This window comes from Lampetra fluviatilis, chromosome 10 (genome assembly GCF_964198595.1).
Source record: "Lampetra fluviatilis chromosome 10, kcLamFluv1.1, whole genome shotgun sequence".
Lineage (NCBI taxonomy): Eukaryota > Metazoa > Chordata > Hyperoartia > Petromyzontiformes > Petromyzontidae > Lampetra > Lampetra fluviatilis.
In genome coordinates, this window is record NC_136284.1 from 8,631,143 (window position 1) to 8,651,267 (window position 20,125).

The following is a 20,125-nucleotide window of genomic DNA, read 5'->3' on the forward strand; positions in this document are numbered from 1 at the left end:
ACCCCTGTTGCCTACTGGTTTACTTACTTGTTAATCTTACCCCCTCTACCCCTATTGCCTACTGGTTTACTTACTTGTTAATCTCACCCCCTCTAGCCCTACTGACTACTGGTCGACTTGTTAACCTCACCCCCTCTAGCCCTGCTATGTACTTGTGGGTGGTCGGGGGGGGGGGCTGAACTACTTTTTGTTGATTCACCGCAGCAGCACCACCAACCACCACCGCCCCCCCTCTCGTTCATATCATCATCATCATCATCTCCATCATTACCATCACTACCACCATCATCATCATCATCTCCATCATTACCATCACTACCACCATCATCATCATCCCACTTCCTCCATTCTTCCCTCTGCCTCCCAAAATCCTTTCTCCACTCTCGCCTCCGCCTGGCTCCTCGCCCGCATTGCAAGATAGTGAACAAGATAGTGAACAAGATGGTGAACAGAATAAAACGTGGACGTTTTCGGGGAGATGTGGGGGGTGGGGGTGCGGAGGCGGCGGAATTCGTAACTGGAGGGATCAGCGGGAGGGGCGACCCTCTGTGGGTCCTTCACAAGCCACAGACAACACCTCGCGCCCTCGTAAACAAATCCATTCGCTCATCGCAGAGACCCCCCCACTCCGCTTCCCCTTTCTGGCGGGCGGCGCTCGGAGCGAGAGAGAAGAGCAAGGTTGAGCTGAACCTTGCTCAAACATTTCCATCCGGAGAGAAGTTATCCTGACGCATCGGATCGTCTCGCTCACGGAACATTACTGGAACCATGTTTTTTTTTGTTGAAATTCATCCCGACACACACACACCATCCCCTTTCTCCCTCCCGTCTCCCCCCTTCGCATCCCTTCCCCCCCCCCCCAGCAATCACATCCCGACAGACCATCTTAGCGTTTAGGCGTTCGAAAACTCCCCCGTGTCTTTTTTTTTTGGCCTTCAAACGCGTTGTTCGCGTTTACTCAGATCAACAACAAAAAAACGTCGCCTTGTTCTATTAGTGCACGGGTGCAAGTTTTGACATTTATATAGGACGCGGCAACCACCGCCTCATCCTCTTAAATCCTCTCCGGCACTTGGCACCACCCCCCCCTCCTCCTCCTCCTCTCGCTCCTGATCTCTTTTCCGTGTCCCTTGCGGTGTCCTCCCCCCGCCCCTCCCCGCACCGCCCCCCCCCCGGCGCCCCCTTCACTCCTTGGAGGTGCCTTGCGACTCCTCGTCGCCCGAGTTTTCTTCCGCCTTCTTCGCGGGCTCTTCAATGTCCTCCTTCCTGGCCGGGAACTTGTCTTTGTTGTTTTCCTTCTTCCACTTCATGCGCCGGTTCTGGAACCAGATTTTGACCTGGCGCTCGGTGAGGCCCAGCGCGTGCGACACCTCGATGCGCCGCTTGCGCGTCAGGTACGGGTTGAAGAGGAACTCCTTCTCCAGCTCCAGCGTCTGGAAGCGCGAGTAGGTCTGCCGGCCCCGTCGCCTGCCCGGCCCCACTGGGAGCAGCAAAACAACAACAACAACAGAGAACACGTCACGACAACAGCAGCAAAAAAGACAACAGCAATGAACAAAAAAAATGCAACACGAGGTCATCATCGTAGCGCGTGAGCTACAGCATAGCGTGTGTTGGCCGCAGTATCGATTGCGAGCTATATCATAGCGTGCAGTGTGTAATAACGTGTGGGCCACATCATAGCATGTGGACTGCATCATCGCGTGCAGGTTACATCATGACGTGCGGGTTACATCATAGCGTGTGGGCGAGTGGCTAGCGCAACACAAGAGCACGTGCACAAACAAAGATCCCCCGTATAGCCTTAACAGACTGTAGGGGCAAGTGCTGTTAGGGAGCACCTATGAAGGCCGGAACGGTACACGAGGGGGTGGGTGTGGCCAGCACCACGCCCGATCGCCTTTGTCTCCCCAGTGGCAATGTTTACACACCGCACCAGGTACTCATTTGAGGCTGAGTCGACCTAGGGGAGGCCCGGGACCGGTTCAGATAATCGTCACTGGTGGTGGCCGTGAGCGGGAGTCGAACCCGTGTCGCCGGGTTCATAGCGCAGCGCGCTGACCGCTACACTACCGCACAAACACACACACGCACACACGTGTCCTAAAGACAATACCATGACCTTACCAAAGAGCAAACACGGATCGTAGTCCAGGTATTTGCTATGACAACCCATACGTACAATGTGTACACGTCACAATGCAATTTGTCCATGTCATCGTCTGGATGCGACCCCATCTAGAAACGCTGTACACGCACAAAGGCACACATATGGAAGACAAAGGAGACGTCACCCCCTTGTGGACCCTTTAACAGACTGTTGGGGGCAAGTGTTGTCAGCGAGCACCTATTGAAGCCGGCCTGGCGCGTGTGGGAGTCGGGCCTTGACGGAACCATTCCCGGACGCCTTTGTCTCCCCGTTGGAGAACTTTAAAAGCCGTGCGCCAGCTACTAATTCAATATCAGGTCGACGTAGTGAAGGCCCGGACTAGTAATGATACTACCGTCTTCTTGGTTATTTCGGTAAAGTCACGTAGAAGGGATAGAATAAAATAATAAAAATAAAACATAATAAAATAATTCTCACGACGTTTCGGCTACAACAGGTGAAGACGGCTGCTTGCGTTGTAGCCGAAACGTCGTGAGAATTATTTTATTGTGTTTTATTTTTATTATTTTATTACTTCCCTTCTACGTGACTTTACCGAAAGAACCAAGAAGATGAATCCCTGCAGTCACGAAAGCTTTAAATCGAAAAATACTACCGTCTCCCAATGATATACAAAGACACACACACAAACAATCACGCATGCACTTGAATCCATCTGTGCGGAGCTTCGTTGTATTGTGTGGATGAAATCTCATCCGGATACTTCGGTGTCAGAGACTCATTAATGGAATTATCCAAACATCCCGCGAAAATTTTAAAATGCAGGGCCCTCCTGAGAACCAGTCTTGAAACTCTATTAGACGTTACTTGGTAAATGAAGGGGAATCGTGAGTAATATGGTGACGAACACATACGCGCACATTCAATTAAAGACAAATATCCCCCGCATAGCCTTAACAGACTGTTGGGGCAAGTGCTGTTAGCGAGCACCTATGAAGGCCGGCACGGCGCATGAGAGGGTGGGTGGCCAACACCACGCCCGGCCGCCTTTGTCTCCCCAGTGGCGATGTTTACACACCGGACCAGGCACTCACTCGAGGCTGAGTCGACACACATCACACGACATATGAACACGTGCAATGAGCATTCGCAAGCGCACGTACACACAATGACTCGTGCAAACATACACACAACGTACACAATATACACACGCACGTGCGTACACATAATTACTCGTACAAACATACACGCAACGTACACGATACACACACAGAATCTGTATTTATGCTGGACTAATCCGATGAGCTAATAAGCTCTTTTTCACAGATGTCCACACACGATCTGCTACAAAACCAGACGCCCCCCCCCCCCCCACTATCGCCCCATTTTTTTTACTGTGGACAAGCTTACTTGTTAGCGATTGAATTACCGTCTAATATTATTCACAATTGCACACATACAAACACACACACACACGCACTCGAATACATCCGTGAGTGTATTGATTGGTATGCTATACTAAATAAGCGTAATACACATCGTAAACACGCGCACATATCGATACCACTTCACCTATCTATCGAGTATCAGTATATGTATACACACATTACGTAACACGTATACACCTGATAAGTTTGCAATCCTCGGACACGTAGACAGAAGACAGTGTCAATTGCTGAGCAATCTCCATCATAAGTCAGCGCGTGTGCGGCGCTACTCGAATAACGCCACGTGCTGTTAATCTCGGAGTGTGCTGACAACTAGGCCATTAAATGCAAAAATTATAAATCATTAGAAAAGCCCCTCCCCCCCTCTCTCTCTCTCTTCATTCACTGCAAACAAGACTGCGCTTAAAAGTGCTGGCGACAGATCCCCACTCTCTATTCTCGTCCGGGTAACAACTCCTCTCGCCTCCAACATTCTGCTGCCAAATCGTCGAGCGCGCGCGCACGCGCACGCACGCGCGCCGTCTAACGGATGCGCTACTCGCACATGAATCACGGGGGCTCTCTCCCTGTGTGTGTGTAGGTGTGTATGTAGGTGTGTGTAGGTGTGTGTAGGTGTGTGTAGGTGTGGGGAGGTGTGGGGAGGTGTGGGGAGCGGTAGTGTAGCGGTTAGCGCGTTGCGCTACGAACCCTGCGACCCGAGTTCGATTCCCGCTCAAGGCCCACAACGCCAATGACGAATATCTGAACCGGTCCTGGGCCTCCCGTAGGTCGACTCAGCCTTAAATTAGTACCTGGTGCTGTGCGTAAACATCGTCACTGGGGAAACAAAGGCGGTCGGGCGTGGTGGTGGCCACCGACCCCCTCGTGTGCCGTTCCGGCCTTCATAGGTGCTCGCTAACAGCATTTTCCCCAATAGTCTGTTAAGTCTATACGGGGGTCTTTGTCCTTTGTATGCGTGTGGCGAGCGGTAGTGCAGTATGGTTAGGGCGATGCGTTACCACCCACAGCCACCCGAGTTCAATTTCCACCCACCACCAATAGTGGCGAATACCTCAACTGGTTCTGGGCCTCCCTTAGGTGGAATCAGCCGTAAATAAGTTACCTGGTGCGGTGTGTAAACATCAGCACTGGGGAGACAAAGGTGGCCGGGGCGATGTTGTCCAAACCCCCCCCCCCCAGCCGTTACCGGCCTTCATAGGTGCTCGCTAACAGAACTTGCCCCCAACAGTATGTCAGGGCTATACGGGGGAGCTCTACCTTTGTACGTGCGCACGCGAGCACCTACGTGCGTACAAGCGCACTGCACTGTGGGTGACATAGCGCCCTGACTGAGGTTGTCCTGGCTGACTTTGCTGCGTGTTTCCCTGCGGCAGTTTGGCCCACGGGTGTTCGTGAAACCGCGACAGTTTTAGTTCAGTTCCGTGTCGTGCGTGCCATCTTAAACTTAACGCTGCACCAGACAAGACAAAGACCCCCCCCCTCCCCGTATACCCTTCAACTGTTGGGGCAAGTGCTGTTAGCGAGCACCTAGTGAACGCCGGCACGGCACACGAGGGGGGGTTGGTGGCCAGCACCACGCCCGGCCGCCTTTGTCTCCCCAGTGCCGATGTTTTTTCTTACAAATCGCACCAGGTACTCGTTTGAGGCTGAGTCGACCTATGGAACAGGGCTCGGGACCGGTTCAGGTAATCGCCACCGGTGTTGGCCGTGAGCGGGAATCAAACTCGGGCACCGGGTTCGTAGCGCAGCGCGCTGACCGCCACACTACCGATCCCCCTGCACCAGACAAAGATCCCCCATATAGCCTTAACAGACTGTAGCGGCAAGTGCTGTTAGCGAGCACCTATGAAGGCCGGAACGGTACATGAGGCGGTGGGTGGCCTGCACCACGCCCGACCGTCTTTGTCTCCCCAGTGGCGATGTTTACACACCGAATCAGGTACTCATTTCAGGTTGAGTAGACCTAGGGGAGGCCCAGGACCGGTTCAGATATTCGTCACTGGTGTTGGCCGTGAGCGGGAATCGAACCTGGGTCGCCAGGTTCGTATCGCAGCGCGCTAACCACTACACTGCCGCTCCCCCTGCACCAGACACACACACACGCGCATTCCTCACACGTATTCAACAAAGGGAATTGTCGGTGGGATTTGCTCTATGAACCTGGGGTTTTTTTCTCTCCCTGAGTTCGATTTTGCTGCCACGGCTAACATCAGTGGCGCGTGAAATCTGAACGGATCCCCCACGCCCCCCCCCCTCACCTCTTGACCGAATTCAGCAGTGCATTGACAGAGGCCGGTACATTTCTATTGGCAGTATAATAATAAAATAATGATGATGATGATTATGGCCACCATCATTATTACACAGAGGTCACCGGCGGCCTGCTAGCGGAGGCCCGTTCACTCCGTGGCTGTTGTGGACACACGAGGCGCGGAGGATATTTACACACGCGCAATAAGCATTTACAGCAGGTGGTGTTATTTTTTTAGTTTAAACCGGGTCATTTCCAGTTTATCGGCAGCACATTGATTGGCCTTGCGTGCCATCGTTGCTCGCGCGCACGCACGCACGCGCGTTCAGCTAACGCGGTCTCTTAAACGCTTACTTGTAAACGAATCCGTGAGCTGCCGTGGAACAACGTGCACGGGAAGCGTACTTGATACAAACATGCCCTCTCCCCCACCACCCCCAACGAAAAAAATACTTTCGCAACGTTCGCCGTACGTGTCTTTCTCTTTATACGGTACGTGTAGCGCGCTATTAACATTTTTACGTTTGGAAACACTTCGTGGGGTTAATGGAGCATTGAGTGACTTGACGACGTGGAATATTTTTTTTTATTTGGCCGTGACTGTAAACACGGAGGGTGGGGTGGTGGCGGCGGCCAGGGGGGGGGTAGGCGAGGTTCAGGGCAGACCCTGCGAGCGTTTGAGCCACCACGATTGTCCTTACTTAATGAACCGTGGCCGCGCTCTGCTTTGCTCGAGATTTTTGTAATAAAGCCACCCCCCCCCCTTTTTTTCTTTCGCCGCGGCATTTAGAAGAAACCGCCCCGTATCGGCCCAGCGACCCCACGCGGTTAGATGGAAACGGGCGAGAGAGCAGCACAGGGGCCACGCACGGGGCAAAATTAAAAAAGAAGTCAACGCGTCAATGATTTGCGAAGGTAATACTAATAATTGTAATAATTTAAACATTGCACAATGCCACCACGAGCAATGCCAATCGCCACACAACGCACGCACACACATTTGCCCCCGAGATAATGTTCCGTCCAGATAACGCAACGTATGTGATGCCAAATATATAAACTAATGGTGGTAACGTGGCACTTGAGCTTATTGCGCCTATAAAGATTGTTCGTCTTGAACGTTTACCCACGCAATTCGTATAGAATACACACACACAGAGCAGTGGCAGCATCTCTAGACATAGGTATACACGCTGACATAATTTCAAAAAGTGTGGTGGTGGGTGTAAAATTCCGTAAAAGTAAAAACTAAATGTTAAAGTGTGTTACGAGTAGGGTGATCAAACCAATGGACAAGTTAATGCGCTCAACACAATAACACGACTGGCGCAATATTTGGTCGCATTGGTTTCAAAAACAACAACCAATGTCTTCGCAAGAGGTCCAATGGACACTATTAATAGACATACACAGAGACTGTTCAAGAAATGATCCAACAAACTGGTGAATTTCAACACAATATCCAAGAGAGACAGGCAGCTGCTTGTATTGTTACCCACCCCGGCTATAGCACTACCGTAATTATGAGCTAGCGCAAACGTTGTCGATTATTTAAGCGCGTAACTGCGTGCGCATTACAAAAGACGCAACTTTCACGTCATCCATATCAACCCATATGAAATACGCACTTTGCAACCGTTTCACGAGATAGCACGGTCTATATACTGCATATATATTGATGCGTGCTCACCGGTTACGTCACTATCCTTCCGACATGCGCCCATGAAATGTAGCCAGCGTACAGTTGAGGACAATTACGCGCGCGCCTAAATAGGTTACGTGAAAACGAGAAGAATCGACAACAAAAAAACTATCCGGCGATAAGGACCCCCAGAGGCCCGCTATCGGCTTCTCATCTCCGAGTTGATTGCACGCAGTGGCCGCTCGTTTCCTTTAGCTGCGGCGTTCGTTATCGACGGGCCCTGGCCACGATGTAGCCCGCAGACGACGGCTCCGATCCTATGACGGCTGCGCTATTGTGGTTCCCGCCCGTACGCCAGGCGCGTCAGTCTGCCTTTTGTGTGCGCACGACACAATGGACGCATCCATAAATAAGCAAACAATAACAACAACAAACGACCGGCAGTAGCAACGGACACAAAAAAATAATGAAAGCAACAGCAGCTGTTAGGCAAGGTACGGAATGATGAATGGGACAGTAATCAGAGAGCACAATAATTTGTAATTATAACAAGAACATGAATAATAAACATTGCATAGCAACAACGCAGCAATCAACGATGAACGGGGAACGTTGCCCGAAACGTCATCTTGCTCGACAATCGTTCTGCTCCGTAAGACGTTATCAACGAGGAAGGAAAAGCGCAATTGCCATCCCCATACACAGATCATCGACAGGACAACACAAGGGGATGGCCAGACGCACGATTGTGAGCGCACACAAAGAGAGACAGAGGCACGCGTGCAGAGAGACGACAAGGGCCATCGAGGGGACAGAGACGACCCGAGCCAGCCACCCCCACACAACCACCACCACCACCACAACCACCACCACCACCACAACCACCCACGCACCTTGAGACCTCATCCAGGGGAAGAGCTGCGCCGACGAGGAGCCCTGACCCGGGTACTCGGCCTCCTCCTCGGCGCCGGGCCCGAACGACTTGAAGTCGGGTCCCGGGTACTGCACCACACCGCCGCACTCCTGCTGCAGGGCGAACACGGGCTGCCTCGGGAAGGCCGGGTACCCGTAGAAGTTACCCGCCGCGTCCAGCGCGCACGAACCGGCCGCTTGGTACGCGGCAGCCGCCGCCGCCGCTGCCGAACTTCCGTTGTGGTAGAACTCCTGGTGGTGGACTCCCGCCGTTCCGCCCGTGCCCGCGCCGGTACCGGCCGGGTGCTCGAATGCCGGGGGTCCTCCTCCTCCTCCTCCGGCTCCGGTACCGGCACCCGCACCGTAGAAGACGGCCTGGCGGCCACTCATGGCGTCCGGCGCGAGGCGGCAGTCATAGTAGCTCGGGCGCAGCGCATCGCCGGCCTTGTACTTCGCGAAGAGAGGGTTCGCGAAGTACGAATTCATCGGGAGTCGGCGAGGGGGTCGCGGCGGCGGCGGTGATGCGACTGGCAGGAGGACGCGCGCTCTGCGTAGACTCGCGCGGGCTGGTCGCGGTTGCGCCCGCGTTGCACGCGAGCGGTGCGCACGATCGGGGGGGTTGTTACCGCTGCATGCCAATTAAGAGGGGCGAGCGGGGAGAGTGACACCCCTGCCGCGGACGCACATGTTGAGAGCAAGCCAGAGGGGGGAGACGAAGCGTCTCGGAGCTCCGTCGTGGTTGTTAGGTAAACGCGGCCATTCAGCGAAGCGGAGGGGGTTGGTTGGGTTTGTTCGAGTTTTTATTTAGAATAAGATTATAATTTTTTTTTTTTAAAGGCTTGCCGAGCCCCGCAAAAAATTTGGGCTGCTCACCTCGAGAACGCGGCGATCAAATGTATTTTCGCTCAAAGTCTGCGCGAACATGTGGAATTTATTGCTTCCCAGCCCTCCCCACTCACTATATATGTCCCCTTCCACTGCCTGCTCCTGCCACACGGTGGGGCGGAATATTGGGCGGATTAATATGTTGAAGCAAATGATAGAATAACACGCAGCGTGGAAATGGATGTACATGCGCGATAAAATAAAATCCCGCCAGGAGAAGCCGATTAACCCGCGATGTGAATTATTTATACGCACCTAAAAAAAAAACCCGTCTATATTTTTGACGCTTTTTTTTTCTTGCACGGCTACTGACAACTCTGGCCTCGGTGTTGAAAGTTCTTGCGCTCTCCCTTTAATTTTGGGGGGGGGGGGGGGGTTCCTAAAGAGACATCTTCTCCGTGCCCGCACGGACTGTAAATTGCGCAAAGAGCTCTGTGCGTGGGGGTGCCGTTACCCCCCCTCACCACCCACCCCCCCTATTTTTGGGGTTCCTGTCACTGCTTCACTTCCCGTTGCTCCGGCTTGCAGGAAAGGCCTTTTCTCTGTTTTATAGCTTTAGAGCGCCCCCCCCCCTCTCTCTCTCTGCTTTATAAACGACCGCTTTGCAAGTGTCTCACATAACAAGGCGAAGGGAGCGCGGGCCTCACAGCTCTTTATGATCCGAGGAAGACGCGTAAGTTATCAAACGCCATTACATCATTTATATATACAGCGTTGCGAGCGGCTCATTAACAAAGCGATACGTTATTTTATATTGGGACCCCCCCCCCACACACACACATATACCCCTCCCTCTGCCCATCCTCCCCACACACACAACCCGCTATAACCCCCCCCCCCCCTTTACCATTGGCAGTCAACACCGCTATGCAATTTGTTTAATATATAGGCGGGTCGTGACCGGCGACATACAGTACAGATGATACTAAAAAACGAATTTATACATATATCTCAAGATGGATATATGGGGGTGGGGGGGGGGGTCCTTCTAATTGTAACAATGTCGAGAATTTTATTCGCGGACAGCGCACCGCATGTACACGCGGTGATTAGGCCAATAATGTCACCGCCTGGACACCCCCCCCCATTTCTTTAGACGAAGTTTCTATTTCTGCGCGATGTTAGCCGACCACTCTCTGCGTCCGCTTTCACTTTCACTCAAACAGACGCCAAACGAACGCTCAATTGCACGCGCAGAGATAAACCGCAGACGTCAACATTTCCGTGGCTATCCAAAGTTCAACCTTTAAATATGTATATATGTATCGAAGGCATGGCTAACACACACACACGCGCGCGCACACAACAAAACCAAAGACCCCCCACCCCGGATACCCTTAACAGATTGTATATGGGCAAGGGCTGTTAGCGAGCACCTGTAAAGGCCTGCACGATACACGAGGGGGTGGGTGACCAACACCACGCGCGGCCGCACACGGACACACACGGACACACACACACGGACACACGGACAAAGACAAAGATCCCCCGTATAGCCTTAACAAACTGTAGGGGCAAGTGCTGTTAGCGAGCACCTATAAAGGCCGGCACGGCACACGAGGGGTTGGGTGGCCAACACCACGCCCAGCCGCCTTTGTCTCCCTAGTGGCGATGTTTACACATCGGACACACACATACACGGACACACACACGCGGACACACACACACGGACACACACAAGCGAAGCAATTTCAGAACTCGCGCACCGAGCGTACGCGGTGGAGCAAAAATTACTCAAAAACAAAACAATAAAAAAATCCCAATAAATAATAAAACGAAATATAACGAGAGCTACGAATACAACAATATCTGTCTCGGGCCGTGCAGGGTCCACATGGCGAGGTGGTCGGTAGAGAACGAGAGCTGTTGGCGAGCGAGGGGCCTAAAGACGACCACAAAATAAAACATTGGCGGTGTCCAAGACCACGAACCGGTGTCCACTCTCCTCCTGTTATCTCTCCTTTCCTCTCCCCACCCCCCTACCTCTCTCTCTCTCTCTCTCTCTCCGTCCCTCTGTGCGTGCGTAAATTTTGTCGCGTTTCCAAAACCGCCGCTCGGACCATAAAATAAAAGCCGCGAACGGTCGCGGACGCGCAGTATTCGCGGGTTTAAGGGGTCGCTGTGGATGTGTGGGGGTGGTGGTGGGTGGGTGGGTGGGGGGGTGTTTTTTTGTGTGTCTGGGGTCGAGACGAGTGGAGTTTTAATTTGGAAACAGATTATCGCGCATTTCCCACCGCGCGTATGTAGTGAGCGTGAGCAATGAGGATATATATTGTAGTGCGATATATTGGTCGAATATATATATAGTCCGATATGGTGGAATATAGTGCGATATATCGGTGGAATATACAGTAGCGTGATATATGGGTGGAAAATTTGTATATGTGGTGCGATATATGGGTTGAATATATGGCGATATGTGAATGGAATGTGCGATGCTTCGATGGAATATAGTGCGATAATTGGTGAAATATTACGTGATGTTTCGTGAAATATAGTTCAATATTCTTTTGGAATATAGCGGGCTATTTGGTTGAATATAACCCGATATTTCCTGAATATAACGCGATATTTAGATGGAATATCGCATGCGCTATGTTTGAGAGCCATTGCGTAGTAATATTATTGTTTATATGTTTTCCTCGGGCTCTCTATGTGTGTCCCGTATGCGTGCACCCACTAGTTTAGTTTCGCCGCGTTATAATAAGTGAACATATATAATGCATTTCACATTACATATTATACAATCTTTTCTCACGGTTTGTTCTACTCGCGTTATTACTGTCCGCAACACACAATATTAAAATCCACATTATGCACGCATTTCCCGTAACGTAGACACTCCGCGTTGCGTATATAATTGCGCGTGATACGACCCGCGCGCGGCAATAACGTTAACGACAACGATTCCAGCAAGTTAGAGCCTTCGGGTCAATCCACTGCTGCATGAAGATGTTCCCCGATACGCCGCGGCGGCTGTGGTCATTCAACCCCGCAGGTGAAGGGGGTTCCAGCGCCGAATCCGATATTATTGTTGTGTTATTTCGTTCACCGATGCTCATCGTGATGGGGCATGTAACTCGGGCTCGCCGGCGTACACGTCGCAATGCCCTAACCACTGCACTGCCGCTCCTCAATAATTTGGGCACCTTCTTCTGTATAAAGAAGGCCCATTGCCCAAACCGTCGCCTATAATATATGTTATGTTTTCTTTACTTGTAATGGCACAGTGTTAATGACGAATTAATTTTGAATTTAACGTTACAATCTGACTCGCTCTCAATCGCGTAATTGATCAAATGTTTAACTAATTCCGCGACGCGCGCGACCCATTGCATCGGTCAGGATGACCCGAGCGTCGTTGCATTCGAACACTAGCTCTGTGTGAGCAACTTTATTTGGTGCCATCAAAACTCGATGTTTTTTTTTTTAACCGACGCTCGTTGGCGTGACACGACCGATGCGAAACCATATCGAGTTGAACGCGACCTCAGATTGTCGGCGGAAAAGGGGGCAGTGTTAGCGAGCACCTATTAAAAACCGAAACCGCACACAAGGGGGCAGTATTGGCAGTGGCACGCTCGCTCGGTCGCCTTTGTTGAGTCCAATGGTGATTTTGAACAACGCCACAGCCGTCGAACTCCCTTGTTATGCTGAGTCGACGTAGGGGAAGCGGATGTCAGGTTCGCGACGTTATATATATAGTATATACATTTACATTTTATTAAATGTGCTTTGTTCTTTAAGTCGCTATGGTTACCGGACTTTTTAAATCTTCGTTTCCAAGAGCAGCGACTGATCCACTATAGCACCGCCAATCACGATACATACATTCACAGACAAAGATCTCCCCGTATCACACGACGGCTATAGCGACCAATATCATCCATAATACAGTTATTTTTGGGCTTAGATCGCGTAAATATACGTGTCGTTAAACCCGCCACCACCCGACAAAGCCAATCAGTAAGGGTTGGCATGTTCTGTTTACGTGACAACCCTTACTAATTGGCTGTGTCCGGTGCTGGTAGGTTTAACGACACATATTTACGCGATTTAACCCAAAACATTTTTTTATTATGTATCCCTCGTATAGCCTTAACAGATTATTTTCGGTAAGTGCTGTAAGCGAGCACATATGAAGGCCGATGCGGCACGCACACACACACACGTGTTGGCCTGCATATGTGCTCACAGTATACACATACATACACGAACACAGATCCCCCGTATTGTCTTTACAGACTTGGAGTAAGTGCTCTGTGGAGGTTTGCATTGGCCGGCATGTATACTTACGTAAAAAGTCAACCATATTTACTCCCAAATGCGCGCACACTCATACTTATATACAGCACACAATATGACAAAGATCCCCCGTATAGCCTTAAGAGACTGTTGGGGACAAGTGCTGTTAGCGAGCACCTCTGAAGGCCAGTAATGCACACAAGGGAGTGGGTGGCCAGCACCACTCATTTGAGGCTGAGTCGATCCAGGGTAGGCCCAGGACTAGTTCAGTCAATAGCTCGTCAATAGTGTTAGCCGTGAGCGGAAATCGAACTCGCGCTAACCACCGCGCCACCGCTCCCCACTCAATACATTCATGCAAAGACGAAGATACATGCACGCTCGAGCACGAATTATAGAAACGTCGAGACCGGCGTGAATTCCACTCTAGAGTTAGCACGAGTCTATAGCCACCAGTCCCATAGCCTATACGTCTGGCCGATACTCGCCTAATCAGCTATTGTCCGAAGAGGCGAGCGCGCCCAGCGTTACGCAATTGACATTTCTCAAGCCTCGATATTCGAGGACTATACTGATGAAGACAATTGAGATTAAATAGTTTTTTTTCATAATTGGAACAACAAAAACAACCTGGCTGTGTTGTGTGTTCGTGGTTGTAAGTTGAGTATAATATGAACAGAAATTAATTTCACTGTATGCCTATGCGTTACGAATGATAATGACGGGACGGAAACGCGTGCACAAAGTCATACATGGGATAGGGAGAGATGTCTCGCTGAGTTTGAACTGCATATTCATTACAACCGAGATCAAACCTGTACAATTCCCCGTGTCTGAGTTATATGAACGATGCTATATGGATATGATACGTTTTGTTCTTGTAATGTAATAACAACGACCAGGGCACTACGGACCATTCGCATTGTACATTAATTTAGAACCATTCGCATTGTACATTAATTTAGAACCGTTCATATTGTACATGAATTTAGAACCGTTCGCATTGTACATGAATTTAGAACCATTCGCATTGTACATTAATTTAGAACCGTTCACATGGTACACGGAGAAGCGTTCACGTTATTTATTGAGAAGCGTTCATGTTACACATACAGAACCATTCACGTTGTACACACATCGAGTCGAATTGTTTACATTCTGGGCAAAATGAAAAAGCGAAAAGTATGTTTGATCGTTGTAGTAATACATAGGTAGAGTATAAACTGAGTCTCAAGACCTCATTTTCAGGAAGGTTGGTGCTTTAAATGTTTGGACAATTTATGAACGGACGATTCCACTTCCTGGACGCGTTTGGAAAGCAGACTTTATAAAGAAAGACCCACCCATGGATATGCTACATAAATAAGTAACGTTTTAATATAATTCTACTGTACAGTAATAGCTATTATATTAAACTATTTACGTGCGTATCTAAAACGTATAAATGTATGTATCTGTTCATTCAGAAATGAATTGCATCGCTCATTTATAGCTCAGCATTTACAGACCGTGTTAATATTCAAATGTGCGCGGTTGCATCGAGCGGTGAGGCTTGTACGTTGAGCCAAGTGCGTTCACTACAACCGAAAGCACGTGTCTCCGTCTCTCCGTCTTGCGTGTCTCTCTATCGCCGCATCTCTCTGTTGTATCTGTCGTCCGTGTGCCTGATGACATAGCGACAGACAGACATATTTGGGTCCCGTCTCGCGTGTTGTTATTTTCGTCCGTAATATCACGGGCGTTATATTTTGTGTGCGTTCGTATTTCTCCTCTCGACAAGCGTACAGGCTTCTTGGCATCGCCTTGTATCAGTGACAGAATTATGTAGGTTTGCGCTCGGCTAACGATCGACAGTAAAATTTTATAGCCATTTTATGTGACTACACAGATTTCTAAAGGAGCTTAACGGTCGAAGAAGGGCAGTAAGTTTTACACACCTGTTTTAAATGTTACGCTTGCGGTCTCTGGAAATTAAATAAAATTATTAGCTCGGAAAATATCGGAGCACAAAAAAAAGGAAAAGAATGCTTTTGTGTGGGGGGGCAAACCCCGCGTCGCGTCTCGCGGGTTCTGAAGGCCCCCGTTCAACACATGCGCATGAACAGCGGTGCATCAACGGTAGAAACCCATGCAGAGTCTCGCATGAACGGTAATTAGTGGGCAGAGTTGGGATAATAATTGTGGTTATTGTGTGGTCTGAATATTTATTGTATTATAGATACATCATTTGTTGTTTGCGTACAGTTATACTACAAGCCACAGTGGACGTTCAACAACGAGGGTTGTTATTTTATTTATTAGCAATATATTTCCCCCTGGACGCTAACAATGTAGACTATGGTAATTATTGGCAACTTTCAGCATGTTACCACGGTGACTACAGTATATACAGTATATACAGAACAAATATGTACGTGAGCTATAGTTAATTAGCCAAAACGTAATTACGCAAATGTGATGGGTTAAAAAAAACTGTTTAAATTTATTGAATACAGAATTCGACGGATTTCTCGTGTGTGGGGTAAATCGTGGGTAGCTTAAATGATCCTCGTGCAGCTTCTACGGCGGTGTCGAAACACACACACGGAATACACACACACAGACAGATAGTCACGCACGAAATACACACACAGACAGTCACACACGAAGCACATACGAAAGATACACACACACGGAATATACGCACACGAAATACACACAAAGGAAACACACACATCGAAACACACGAAACACACACACGGAGCGCATACGAAAATACACGCACATCAAATATACACAAACGAACACACACACGAAACACATACGAAAGATACACACACGAAGTACACACAAACGAAACACACAGTCGGAACACTCACACACGAAATATACATACGAAATACACACGAAATATATATACACATAAACAAACACACGAAACAAAACAAAGATCCCCCGTGTAGCCTTAACAGACTGTTGGGGCAAGTGCTTTTAGCGAGCACCTATTGAAGGCCGGCTCGGTACACGAGGGGGTGGAAGGCGAGAAACACACCCGGGCTCCTTTGTCTTTCCAGTGGCGATGTTTACACATCGCAGCCGGTACCCATTTTAGGCTGAGTTGACCTAGGAGAGGGCCCAGGACCGGTTCAGAAAATCGTCACCAGTGTTGGCCCTGAGCGGGAATCAAACTCGGGTCGCCGGGTTCGTAGCGCAGCGCGCTAACTGCTACACTACCGCCACCCCCCCATACACACATATACACACACACACCTACACACACCTACACACGTCCATACACACACACACACCCACACACGCCTAACCCAAATTGTGACCACAAGAGCACACAAAATACGACCCGTGCCAGACACACTATTTTTTTTTAGTTCACGTATCATCTCTTGCTTTCGTCTTTTATAGATATTATAAATATTTTTTCAAAACCCATACACAACAATGTGCGAATGATGAATTGCCTATTAACACAATGGGCACACTTATAACTGCGTGTACTTTAGCGCACAATGTGTTGCGACTTGATGTACTGCTTTGTCAGCGCCCGCAGGTGATGGCTTTCTGGCAGTATAGACCGACATCGCACGCTACGTGACATCACCTTTTGTGCCCTTCGAGTTGATAATCGACTTGATATTCGACATCGTCACGATCATCATCGGGACAGTTTTAATGTGTTAGCGATATTAATCACGCATTCCCCCCCCCCCCGCCAATGCATTCTTACTCAGAACACAAATTATGCTACACTTTCTCTGAAACTATTTCGGAAACGGTGTGTCTGTATGCGTGTATGTGTGTATGTGTTTGTCTCTGTGTGTGTGTTTGTCTCTGTGAGTGTGTTTGCTTATAGGGGAGCGGTGGCGCAGTGGCTAGCGCGCTGCGCTACGATCCTGGCGACCCGAGTTCGATTCCCGCTCACGGCCACCAACACCAATGACGATTATCTGAACCGATCCTGGGCCTCCCCGAGGTCGACTCAGCCTCAGATTAGTCCCTGCTGCGATGTGTAAACATCGCCACTGGGGAGACAAAGGCGGTCGGGCGTGATGCTGGCGACCCACCCGGTCATGTGCCGTGCCGGCCTTCATAGATGTTCGCTCACAGCACTTGCCCCAAAAGTCTGTTAAGGCTACACGGGGGATATTTATCTTGGCGTGTTTGTTTGACGCGATGCATGTCTTTATTATTGTGCGCATTTCAAGAGCCGACAATTTGTGTGCGGGTTGTTCGTGCACTGCCCACTTCACTCGACAACCGAGGGTTCGATTTCCCACCGCGGCGAACATCAGTGGCGAGTGATCATCTGAACACGAAGCTGGGCCGCCCCCACCTCACTTGACCGAGGCGCTCTTACCAGCGTGGTGAAGTCTGGCCAAACTCCCCCTAAGAAACCAGCAAAGAAGTGGATTGGGCAAATGATCTTCATCATGTCCATATTATAGGACTCTGGGGACACTAATACACACTCTGGTGGTGGTGGTGATAGCTCATCGAAGTTCCTACCGGATTCACAGAAGTCCCCCAAACTTTGCTTTAAAACTCATGGGGAGGGACAGGGTAGTGGGTCCTGCGCGGCTTAGGGGCGGGGGGTCTTATAATCGGGAGAATACGGTAATCTTAATTTAATTATTATCGTGACTCGATGGGTTATAAGTGTATCTCTCTCGTGACATTACGCCACCTCGCACGCTCCTCCAGCCACGGCATTCACGGCAGCGGACGTAACCCGAGATGGAGCGACCGGCCCGTTACACCCGCAAATTCGCACAGGGCACGCGGACTCGAACTCTGTACACGCACACACACACACCGAACACACACACACACCGAACACACACACACACACCGAACACACACACACACACACACACCGAACACACACACACACCGTACACACACACACACACCGAACACACACACACACCGTACACACACACACACCGAACACACACACACACACCGAACACACACACACACACACCGTACACACACACACACACACCGAACACACACACACACACCGAACACACACACACCGAACACACACACACACACCGTACACACACACACACATCGAACACACACACACACACACCGAACACACACACACACCGTACACACACACACACCGTACACACACACACACACCGAACACACACACACCGTACACACACACACACCGTACACACACACACACACCGAACACACACACACACCGTACACACACACACACACACCGTACACACACATCATACACCGAACACACACACACCGTACACGCACATCGTACACGCGAACACATACACCGTACACGCGGGCACACACATACGCTACTTGCACACACGATACACGCGCGCACACACACTCGGTATATTTACAGCCGCCTGTACGTGTGTATATATATTTATATATATAAACAGTGACTGTAGTGTAGGGGTCAGCACCCTGTCCTCCGAACCCCGCGATCCGATTATCTGAACCGGTCATGGATCTCGCCGAGGTCGACTTAGCCTCAAATGAGTATACCTGTTGCGATGTTTAAACATCGCCTTTAGGGAGACAAAGGCGGCCGGGCGTGGTTGTGCTGGCCACCCACCCCGTCGTGTGCCTGTGCCAACCCTCTTAGGTTGCTAATCGCTAAAAGCACTTGCCCCAAATTGTCTGCTAAGGCTTTAGGGGGCATTTGTGACTCATCTTTGTCTAAACTGTATATATATGTGTGTGTGCGTGTGAGATTACATCTATTAAAAAACAAGTATGTACTGGATATTTCAAGAGGCGTCATAAATTGACACTTTGTTATCTGCCCTGGCATACGAAAATAAACAAAGTTTGTTTTTTAATTTCTGTCTGCTGGTGTTATATATTGTCGATTGCGCTACGAAAGTTGATGCGCTACGTTTAAAATATTTATCCACACATACGCACTCGCACGCATCTATGTTTAAGCGTGTGTGAGTGTGTGCATACAGACACCCACACACAGCACGCGCGTGTGTGTGTGTGTGGGAGAGGACCTTTCATAGGTACTCGCTGACAGTACTTGCCCCCAAATGTATGTGGGGGCTATACGGGGGATCTTTGTAGCGGTGAGCGCGCCGGGCTACGAACCCGGCCACCCGAGTTCGATCACGGCCATTAACACCCTAAACCAGCCATGGGTCTTCCCTGGGTCGACTTAGTTCCTCCCCTAGGTCGACTCAGCCTAAAATGAGTACTCGGTGCGGTGTGTCAAACCTCGACCACTGGGGAGACAAATTCGGTCTGGTGTTGTGTTGGCCTCCCACACTCCTCGTGCGCCATTCCGGCCTTCATAGGTGCTGCTCACTGACAGCACGTGCCCCAACAGTCGGTTAAGGCTACACGGGGGATATTTGTCTTTGTTCCCACAGCGGCGATGTTTACACGCCACACCCAGTTACTCATTTTAGGCTGACTCGACCTAGGGGAGGTCCAGGACCGCTTCAGATAATCGTCACCGGTGTTGACCGTGAGTGGGAATCGAACTCGGGTGGCCGGGTTCGTACCGCAGGACTCTACACAACACAATGCCCGCACGGCTTCTTACGCATCTTAAGACAGCAGTACACAGCGCGTCCTTTGGACATCTTACTACGTAAGTGTACAATGTACCT

General features: G+C 50.1%; 1 protein-coding gene across 1 annotated transcript; it reads right to left on the bottom strand.

The window, feature by feature from the left end:
* Positions 1-1,184: 1,184 nt before the first annotated feature.
* LOC144934323 (homeobox protein Hox-D8-like) lies at positions 1,185-9,309 on the bottom strand. The gene is made up of 2 exons (XM_078860006.1): positions 8,345-9,309; positions 1,185-1,480 (listed from the first exon to the last, which is right to left on the bottom strand). The coding sequence occupies exons 1-2, from the start codon at positions 8,847-8,849 to the stop codon at positions 1,185-1,187; spliced, it is 801 nt and encodes a 266-aa protein (XP_078716132.1). The 5' UTR covers positions 8,850-9,309.
* Between the last annotated feature and the right edge of the window lie 10,816 nt (positions 9,310-20,125).

Coding starts and splice junctions, on each gene's coding strand:
- LOC144934323 (XM_078860006.1), bottom strand. CDS start 8,849: ATGAATTCGTACTTCGCGAACCCTCTCTTCGCGAAGTACAAGGCCGGC. Junction 1,481..8,344: donor CCCCTGGATGAGGTCTCAAG/GTGCGTGGGTGG, acceptor TGCTGCTCCCAG/TGGGGCCGGGCAGGCGACGG.